Source organism: Populus nigra, chromosome 4 (genome assembly GCF_951802175.1).
Source record: "Populus nigra chromosome 4, ddPopNigr1.1, whole genome shotgun sequence".
Classification (NCBI taxonomy): Eukaryota; Viridiplantae; Streptophyta; class Magnoliopsida; order Malpighiales; family Salicaceae; genus Populus; species Populus nigra.
In genome coordinates, this window is record NC_084855.1 from 12,576,751 (window position 1) to 12,587,434 (window position 10,684).

The following is a 10,684-nucleotide window of genomic DNA, read 5'->3' on the forward strand; positions in this document are numbered from 1 at the left end:
TCTAACTCTAATAAGAATTTGAACCCTAATGTTAATATATCCTCAACCATTGTTGAGCTTTGCCCACTTTATAATATGTTATAGTGTGATTTTTAAAATATTTTTTTATATTAACATTAAACTATAAAAAAATATAAAAAATATTAATTTAATATATTTTTAAATAAAAAACATTTAAAAAAATATATGAAAGTTAGTATACTCAGCATGAAAAATTGTGAGTGAATTCATATCCTTTTCTTTTACCCTTAGAGTTGTATTAAAAAAGGTTAAACATGTGTTTAATATTATGGTCTAAAAAGCTTTTTAAAATGTATTTTAATAAAAAGAATTTTTAAAAAATAATACTTTTTAGTTTTTTAATTTAAGCACATCTAAATTATAAAAAATTATTTCAATATTCTTTTAATAAAAAATAATTTAAAAAACATCCATTCCACCTCAACCTAAGGTTGGCTAGAGAACAGGGGCAAAGGACAATAAATTAACAGGGGAAAACCAGAGCCCAGAAATAAGGTTAAAAAACTTCAGTCAGACACTGAACACAAAACTTGAAGCATGAGGAGATGCGACCAGCACCTCTAGCTAAAAGTCACGGTAGGACAGGAGAGAAACACGCATACAGAGACCGAACTTCACTCAGGCTAAAACAGCAGACCAGGCTAGATGAGTGAAACAGAGAAGAACCCAAAGTTAGGAACTTGAAGCGAAACATGGAAAGAAAAGATAAAGGTGTGGACGTGGAGCGACAAGGGAAAGGCGAAAAGAAAGAAGGAGAAATATTGATGGGTGAAAGAGAGTTGAAAGGAGGGATGCTAATGCAGGTAGGGAAAAGAGGAGGCCCATCCACTCCATCACCCACCTGGAGACTTGAGTTCTCTTCTTCTGCAAATGATAGCAACAACAACCCCATTCAAGAATTTCTTAACACTACCACTGCTGTCTCTGCTAGAAAGCTCTGTGCCAATTTTTGGGAGATTCAGCCCCAAGTTCACCATTCTGTGCCTAAAATGAACAAGAATCCTGGTCATAGAAGAGCACACCCTAGCCACCAGTATAAAGACAAGAAGGCCTTTGGGCCCCGTACTCATTTAGTTGATCCTCTTAATAGCCCCCCCGATCAGGTTTAACTATCTCTTAGCATTTCTTTATCGTTTTTAATTTTGATGGAGTTTATGACTAGGTAGGAAAGAAATGGGGTTTTCGATTATAATTTTGTTTTGTGATTGGCTGGTTCTCGAGCTGTGTCTTTCTTTTTTGTCATTACCGACTTCAATTGATTTTTGTTGCCTTCTTCTTGTTAGGTGGCTGGGGGGTTTTGCTTGTTTGTCTTGTGCTTTGCTTGGTCTGTTTTCTTGATCTTTTAGTTGTATATATTATTGACATTTAGCTGAGAGGAACTGTCAATTAATGCAGAAAGTTTTATCCTTTTCTTAGAATTATTTAGAGGGATGGTTTGGGTGCTTATTTTATTTATTTATTTTTCTGTTGCCTTTGTTACTTGCAGAATGCCTTTTCTAATAACATATTTTAATTGCTTTATCTCATGTTTTCTACTCTTGTGCTGGTGGTCCATAGGCAGCTTTGTTCCATGCATGCTCTCGTTTTGCAGTTCATGTTTGAGTTGAAAGGTTTCTTCTTTGTGGTCTTCAGTTTCCTAAATTCATCTTCTGGACTCCAAATTGAGTTTCTGTAGCTTCAACATTTACTTATAGGTAATACAATTATAATAAAAAAAAAAAACATGCATCCTCCTAATTTTACCGGGATTTTCTCCAGATTATTTAATTTGGCTCTGATTGTTGATGTCCTGGTGGTTTTCTTTACTATTATTATTTTTTTTTCCTTCTGTTGGTTATGCTATCAGTTGTTGCCTAGAACCAGATCTCGTTCTTCATTGAGTACAAAATTGCTGGCTACCTGCTTTGGTAGTCTTAACATAAGGGGTGCCCATACGCAACAATCTGTTCCGTTGTTATGTGGCTGGAAGTGAAGTGTCTACCTTCTTCTGGTGACATAGCAAATGTTCGAGTAATAAGCTATCTCTGTTTCTTGTTTTGGAAGAACAACCTCATTAAATGTACTTTACCATTGATGTTCTTAGTTTGTTTTCTTGGAGTGAAATCCCTACGTCCACTGGATGAGCAAGAATACATTGGAGTTCCTGTTTAACTTAGGAATTGTAATCATTATGTAGTGGACTATTTTTTTCTTTCAGGAAGCTAGGCATTTGCACACTGTAAACTGATCCTTACTCTAATGATAAAGTAGCTTTGAGTATTATTATTTTCACAAAGTAACTAATCCTAGCTAATATTTCCAGCCAGCAAGGGCAAGTCGCTTGAGGAAACAGGCCGCATCATTGATGCAACACCATCGACCAACTGCAAGAGATGGTAATGCTCTAAAGCCTACTATATCACCTGCAAGTTGTGATAGCTCAATGGAGGTAAATAAATGTTCTCCTCCCTATATCCCTCTGCAATTTTTGTTTTCATTTTGTGCATATAGGAAATTATAAAAGAAAACAAAATAGAGGCAATTAGGTGTCCCATGACTTTTTGCAATATCAGCAATCCATGGAAGTTCAAAGGTAACTTCTAGTACATAGTTTCCCTCTTTACTTATCATTGAGTAACAGTGGGAATCTTGATTTGGAAATTGTCTCTTGTGTCAGATATAGACTTATGAGATGAACTTGGATGCCTCTAGTGATAGTCCCTTTGCAATCATCAATTAGACGACTATGCTATTGCTACATAGAAAACACAGTTTCAAGTAAAACTTAAACGGATCCAATCATGTAATTCCTGTATTTTGAAAATTTGGTCTCCAGAGAAGTTTCATGTGCAACAAAAAGGATCTGATTATCATTCATGTTCAGATAAAACTTGAGACTACAAACTGCTTTTTTTGTCATCTCAATTCATAAACAGAAGAAAGTCAAGGACCCAAACTAAAGTTGTCATATTAAAGTGGAAAATGATGAACTAGGCATTTTATCATGTTAATGGTTCTCGTTTAAGTTAGCATGCTGCTGATAAGGACACTGTGAATGTTATATTAGTTGATCTCCTCAAGAAGTTCCTTATCATAACCGTTTCTTTTATTGTCATTGTGATTCCCCAAATTATCTGTTTGTTTTCTCTTTGTATTTCTTCTACAAATTCAGGAGTGGCTCTTTTCCGCAGGTGGCACCTTATAATCCTGCAGTTACCCCTAGTAGTTCTTCAGATTTTAAGGGCAGGATGGGAGAGTCAAGTTATAGTCTTAAGACGTCAACAGAATTGCTCAAGGTGCTGAATCGGATCTGGAGTCTTGAAGAGCAGCAAGCATCCAATATGTCGTTGTTAAGAGCTTTAAAAATGGAACTGGATCATTCTCAGTCGCAAATAAAAGAGTTGCTCAACGAGAAGCAAGCAGATAGGCAAGAAATGGACAACTTAATGAAGCAACTTGCAGAAGATAAAGTTGTCAGGAAGAACAAGGAGCAAGACCGAATCAAATATGCTGTTCAGTCAGTGCAAGAAGAGCTGGAAGATGAAAAGAAGTTAAGGAAGCACTCAGAGAGCCTCCACCGGAAGCTGGCCCGAGAGCTTTCTGAGGTAAAATACTCTTTCTCTAATGCTTTAAAAGAGCTCGAGAGAGAAAGGAAAGCCTGTTTTTTGTTGGAAAATTTGTGTGATGAGTTTGCCAAGGGAATAAGAGATTATGAGCAAGAGGTGCGGTCCCTTAGGCACAAATCTGACATGGATAGTGTAGGTAGGGAAAAACCTGACCGGTTGGTTCTCCATATTTCAGAAGCATGGCTTGATGAACGGATGCAAATGAAACTAGCAGAAGCTGAAAGTGATCCTGTTGACAAGAATACAATTGTTGATAAATTAGGTCTGGATATTGAAACCTTTCTTCAAGCTAGACTCTCCAATGAATTGAAGAAAGACAGTAGCTTTGCAAAGGAGGGAATAAAGAATTGCTCACGGCGGGAATCATTTCCGTTGAATGACAATGCAAGCGCACCTCAAGCTGCAGCTGATGAAGATTCTACCGACAGTGATTCACATTGTTTTGAACCAAACAAGAGCGCAAGCAAAAGACAAACCACATGCAACTCCAAACAAGTAGATAATGCTTCAGAAATTCATCTTGAGAAGATATTGTTCTCAAATTCTAAGAAGAGAATGGCTGGATCGGGGGAAAATTCTAAGGTTCATAACCCAGTCAATTTCCAGGTGCAGTTTGAAGAACACGTGGCTGGAAGCAAAACCCGATTTCCAGATAGAGGGCAGAATGAATTTAGAGGAGAGAGCCAAGGTTTATCCAGTATCTATGAAACTAAACAAGATGGTCAACATGAAAGGAAAAGTAAACAGATGGGGGCCCATGGATTGAACTCTAATTATATGATTGATACCCTAACAAGACATCACTCCTTGTCATCTGAGGGTGATAAAATTCATCCCGTCAGTGATTTCAAGGAAGATGCTTGCGCTCAGCCTGTATTTGTAGGTCATGCTAGTCCAGTGCAACAATGGATGTCAAAGTTGAAATCCCCAGAATTTGAGAAGTCTGAGTCTTCCTTAAAAGTGACCAGGGTCCTGAAGGAAAATACACTGAAGGCGAAGCTACTTGAAGCAAGATTGGAGGGCCAGAAATCTTGCTTTAAGAGCTTCTAAAACTATCATTTAGGTTGATAGGGGAAGGTGGATATGCCTGAAGGAAGAATCTTCTCCATTACAAACTTCTGCACGAAAGTGGTGTCCAAGATCTTCCGTGTTGCCTATTTTGTTGTGCGACATCCAGAATAAATGGTACGTCTATTATATTTCCTTTCCACTTGTAAATTTTGGAGTTATATTTGTAGATGGGAAGTGTACGTGTTCTTGGGTGATCACAGAATTTAACCCTACGTAAACCTGAAAGTCGTCCCTAAAGCTTATATGGCCAAATTTTTTTTCGAATTACAAGTCGTGTACATTTTTTCAGCATTTTGATCCCGAGTAGAGTGGCGGGTTTGCACACGAGCGCGCAAGCTCATGCGGCCTTTTTAAATATTACTACTAAAAAAACGGGGTTTTACCGGATTGATTTCTATTTTGCCAATTTATTTTAGTTTGTTTTAGGTTATTGCAGTCTTAAATAAAAATAGTTAAAAAAATAAAGTTAAAAAAACAGTAAAATCTTGATTGATTTAATATGTTATTGTTTCAATATTAAAAATAGATGTCATTGTGAATTTTTTTTCACGCTAAACCATGCATGCTATATGTTGTTTGGATTATTTTTAAATCCCTTATGTTAACTAAGGTAATTTTATGCAGGTTAATTTTAGATTTTTAAATACATACTAGGCAATGAATGAATTTGATCAAGAGGCTTCCTTTTATTTTTTTGTTTTTTTAGTAGTAATATTTAAAAATAAAAAATCAAAGGTGTTAAACTTGGTGTAATTCATAATCAGGGTTAAGCTGAAAGCTTGGGTTGATTTAATATGTTAATATTAAAAAAAAAACATTATTTTTATTGGTTTTTAAAGTTTAACTATGTTTTTTACTAATTATTTGTGTATTTTTGAACTTGACAAGTTGATGGGGTTATATTAAAGCAATTTTTATCTGAATTAATTTTAAACTCGGATTAAACAAGAAATAAAATCAGATTTATTAAATTAATTTTAATAATAATATCAAATAATTATATATAATTTGAATTTTTTTAAACATTCAAATATTTTTTTTTATCTTGCCCGCAACTTAACGATTCTACATAAGGCGGTAAATATCACATTACTGATGCCAGCCGGATTGAGCTGAAGCTGAGGATGGATACTACTGTTCATTTTAACTCTAAAAAACTAGCTGCCTTTTTTCTATTCCAATTATAATAAGTTTCTTGGCCTCGTAATCTGTTCTGTTGCATCGCCAAATGTTTTCATGTTGGCTTTATTTTGGCAATATGATGAAAGTGAAAGGTTTAAATTAACTAAAGTTAAAACATGAAGGATTTCATGTGAGGGAAATTACTTTTCAGTGGAATAACGATTTTATGCTTTTGCCCTTCCCATAAAAAAAAACTTAACACGGGCTGTTGTGGGTATTTAAGTTTTTTCAAAATTTTTATTAATTATTATCAAATTGATTGGGGATAAATAAGTTTTTTTATTATTTTTAAATACATAGTGAAAATATGAAATTATCTTCAAAAATAAAAAATAAAAATTAGCATCAAGGGTCAATTTTATATTTTCATAATAATTTTTTCATTATTATAAATTGAGCTAAGAGGAAGTTTGGTAATTGATAAAATATAAAAAATAATAAAAAGTATTAAATCAACTAAAATCCTTTTAAAAACAAAAATTATAAAACTAATGTTAATAGGCTGTTTCATCTTTTTGCAATGATTTTTTTTTTCTCGTTATTATACTATCAATTTAGAGGCAATGTGGTATTTGGATATATATATATATAAAATCAGATTTGCTAGGAGCAATTTTATTATGTTTAATGAATATCCATTTGGGATTTGCCTTTATTTTTTACGATTCAATGGTTTTGATTAGGGGTGTTCAAAAAAACCAAAAAACCAAGAAAACCGAAAAAAAAATAACCGAAAAAACCGAACCGTGAAAAAAAACCGATTAAACCGATTAAAATTTTGAAAAAACCGACCGGTTCAGTTTGGTTTCGGTTTTTTAAGTCTGGAACCGGAAAACCGAACCGAACCGGAATTGAAAAAACCGGAAAAAAACCGAGCCAAACCGAAAAAACCGAGCCAAACGGAAAAAACCGAGCCAAACCGGTTTGAACCGGTTTTTACGCTAAAAAACCGAACCGAACCGAAACCGGTCGGTTTGAACCGGTTTCGGTTTTTTTTAAAAAAAAAACAAATTCGGTTTTGTTACTTTTTTTGATAAAAACCGAACCGAACCGTGAACACCCCTAGTTTTGATAGAAACCTGTATGAAAGTTTGAGCTTGTTTTATTTTGTATAATTATTTTAACCAAAGTCCGAATGAGATATTGTTGTTATATTAAGTCATTTTAATGGATACCCAAATTAGGTATTTAGTGTTATCCTAATGGTTTTGATAATTTTTATGATAACAACTATTTTGTGGTTTTGATATTGTAGAGATTTGTCTACCATGTCAAATCAAAGCAAAATGGATTCAATTGGATGCAAACTTGATTTGAAGATATCTAAACTTATCTTTATGCATTAAAGTCTTTATGAAATTTAATTTAACATCACAAAAATAATTTTTATTGCCAATTCAAGCATATTGAAAAATACATCATGAGAAAATATTTTATCATATATTTTGACATTATTACTCAATTTTTTAAAAAAACCACTAAAAAACTTTATCAAATGATTTCTTGTGTTTTGATCACACTAAAAGTTTCTTATCTATTTTCAACTAAATGGTTAAGTAGTTTTTAAAATGAATTGTGCATAACTTGTTTTATTTTCAGTAGTTCACTTTTCATAAACTTAATATTTAACTTGTTTTGTACTTAAAACTGTTATCATAAATAAATAAAAAACTCTTTGTTTTAACAAGAAGCCACCTAATTGTTTTTAAAATGATGAGATACCTTCAAAATTCAAAATGTTGAACTCTAAATTTTTATTTTTAATGAATAAGAGTTTTATTTCTACCTATACATGCTACTTGTTCACCTCAAATGAAGACACGCTTTGATGCTAGTCGACTTTTTAATCGAAAAAGTTTTTATAACTTCCACAATCCATTTAAAGCTTTGAATTTTATTTACATCAATAATTTTTTTTATATTATGGAGCCAAATTACTTTCCATGAAGACTCAAGTTTAACTTATTATAATTTTCTCTTGAGGTATGATAAATCTTTGTGAGAGATAATCTATTCTGAAAGAATATGTGACACTTGAATCAAAAGGAAAAGCTTTGGTTATGAGCTATTGAAAGGTTAAGATTTTAATCTTTGAAAAAATATTGAGAGTGAAGGGATTTTTAATCTTAGACTCATGAAAAAAATTAGTGTATCGATGAGGTCTTACCTACAAGATACAAGAAGATAATGAATTGTCAATGAATGCTTTAGCGATAGTTTCAAAAATGAAGTAGGCAAGATTAGTCGAACCACTATAAATTTGGCATCTCTCTTAATCTTTATCTTTTTTACTTTGTATATTTTCATATTGAATCTTTATCTTGATATTTTAAGATGTCAAATCTTCAATTAAACTTCTAATTCACCTCCTCTTATGTGCTTTTAAGAATTTCATTTAGTTTGTTTTCAATGTGTTGAATCAATCTATAAGAAACCAAGTTGGGATATTGTTTTGTTTTCCTTTGTGTTGGTGATGAAGAATTCAATAATTTTCCATATAGTCAATGATTAAGAGCTTGAGAGTGAAGGGATTTTTAATCTTAGACTCATGAAAAAAATTAGTGTATCGATGAGGTCTTACCTACAAGATACAAGAAGATAATGAATTGTCAATGAATGCTTTAGCGATAGTTTCAAAAATGAAGTAGGCAAGATTAGTCGAACCACTATAAATTTGACATCTCTCTTAATCTTTATCTTTTTTACTTTGTATATTTTCATATTGAATCTTTATCTTGATATTTTAAGATGTCAAATCTTCAATTAAACTTCTAATTCACCTCCTCTTATGTGCTTTTAAGAATTTCATTTAGTTTGTTTTCAATGTGTTGAATCAATCTATAAGAAACCAAGTTGGGATATTGTTTTGTTTTCCTTTGTGTTGGTGATGAAGAATTCAATAATTTTCCATATAGTCAATGATTAAGAGCTTTAGTTTTTGATAGAGAATTCAAAGCTTATAGCATATATTTACTGTCTAATTCTTTAATTATGAGATTTATTTTAGAGTCTAATAATATGGATTGAATTTATGAAGTTTGAAATGAGAATATACCTCTATTATAGAGAGAAGGCTAAGTCAAGTTGGAGTTGTCATTTAAAAAAATTCTTACTTTGAATGAAGTTTTCATGATCCCAATGTTAGAAAAAATTTAGCTAGCACATCTTTGTTAAATCAAAATGATTATACTCTTATTCTAGGATCTAATAAAATAATTATTGGTATATTTGGATATTATGTTATAAAATGTTATTTGTTTAATGGTCTTTATAAATTAAGTATAATGTCTTCTACTAGTACTACTTTGCAATTTTCATTTTTGTCTATTGCAAATGTTGAATGTTGTGATTCATCATATAGTATGTTTGGGCATGTTAACTTTAATACTATTAAAAAAATAATGCATTTAAATTTAATTCCTAAGCTACATATTAATAGAAAAAGAAAAAAAATGTAAAATTTGTGCACAAGCGAAACAACCTAGAAAGATTTTTAATCTAATAGAAAAGAAAACAAATCTATTGGAGTTAATACATGGTGATATTTATGATAGTAATAATGTATTGACGCGTGATGGTAAAAGATATTTTATAATTTTTATTGATGATTTTTCAAGATATTATTAAGTTTATTTGACTAACTATAAAAGTGAATTGTTTGATAAGTTTAATATTTTTAAAGCATATGTAAATAAATAAATTAGAAAGAAAAATAAAAATTTTACAATTTGATAGAGGTGGTGACTTCTAATGAAATGAATGAAATTTTAGTATTACATGGTATTATATATAAAATATAACCTCCTTATTCACAACAGTCTAATGTTATAGTAGAAAGAAATAATAGAATTGTAATGGATATTATTATAATTCAATTTTTTATCCTTATTTTTTTCTATATATTTTTTGAAAAAAATCAAAATGCAATCAGGGACATAATTAAAAAGAAAATTCAAAGAAGAAATTGATTTTGCTATAATTAAAAAAATTATGAATATATAATAAATGTTTAAATCTAGGGGTTCAATTATTTAATCAAAGATGAAATTAAAGAGGAAAATGAGATTTAAAGCATAATTTTGGAAACTAAGGACTAAACTGGAATAAGCTCTGATATTAAAGAGTTCGATTAAGGGATGAAATTAAAAAGCAAATCTAAAATTAAAGCCCTAATTGAATGAATATTGAAAATTAATAAATCCAGGGACCACAATAAAAAACAAAGAAACATTTCAGGATGCAATTGAATTTCTAGCCTTACCAAAAAACGACGTCGTTTTTATAAACCATAAAAACAGAAGAAGAAAAACAACGTCGTTCCTCCTGGAGATTGAAAACACGCTGGAATGCAATTTTGGTTTTGATTCTCAACTTTGATTGATACCCAGGAAATACAAAAACAGGTGGTAATTGTTCCTCGACATGACAGCTACAAATTCCCCCCCCCCCCAAGATCACATCAAGATGCCACAGTAATCATCACTTTAAAGACATGATATCATACGTTTTTGAGAGAAGATTGCGGGAGATTTTTAGCCATATCTCTTACTGATAATTAAATAAAATTGAAGAACACCGTAGCCTGCACTCCCACCTATAAATAGGCCATGAAATCATCACAAAAAGGGGGAGGAAAAACAAAAAGCAGCATCATAAGAAAATAACAGTTACATTGTAGCAGTAACCTTGGCCAATTTCAAAAAGCTTTCATTTCCAGCTTCATTGGCTTCATTTCTTGGAATTGAGATATCCAAGAATCACAGAAAAATTATCCAGCTTCAACATCAATTCCAGACAGCAGTAAC

General features: G+C 31.7%; 1 protein-coding gene across 1 annotated transcript; it reads left to right on the forward strand.

Moving 5' to 3' along the window:
- Window positions 1-475: 475 nt before the first annotated feature.
- LOC133690959 (uncharacterized protein At5g41620-like) lies at window positions 476-4,967 on the forward strand. Its single transcript, XM_062111242.1, has 3 exons — window positions 476-1,124; window positions 2,324-2,449; window positions 3,192-4,967. Exons 1-3 carry the CDS (start codon window positions 714-716, stop codon window positions 4,674-4,676), a joined length of 2,022 nt encoding a protein of 673 aa, XP_061967226.1. The 5' UTR covers window positions 476-713; the 3' UTR covers window positions 4,677-4,967.
- Window positions 4,968-10,684: the final 5,717 nt, after the last annotated feature.

Bases quoted from the DNA above. Each gene is read 5' to 3' on its own strand.
- LOC133690959 (XM_062111242.1), top strand. From the start codon at position 714: ATGGAAAGAAAAGATAAAGGTGTGGACGTGGAGCGACAAGGGAAAGGC. The intron at 1,125-2,323 runs GTTTAACTATCT...TAATATTTCCAG, and splicing joins TTAATAGCCCCCCCGATCAG to CCAGCAAGGGCAAGTCGCTT. The intron at 2,450-3,191 runs GTAAATAAATGT...TCTTTTCCGCAG, and splicing joins GTTGTGATAGCTCAATGGAG to GTGGCACCTTATAATCCTGC.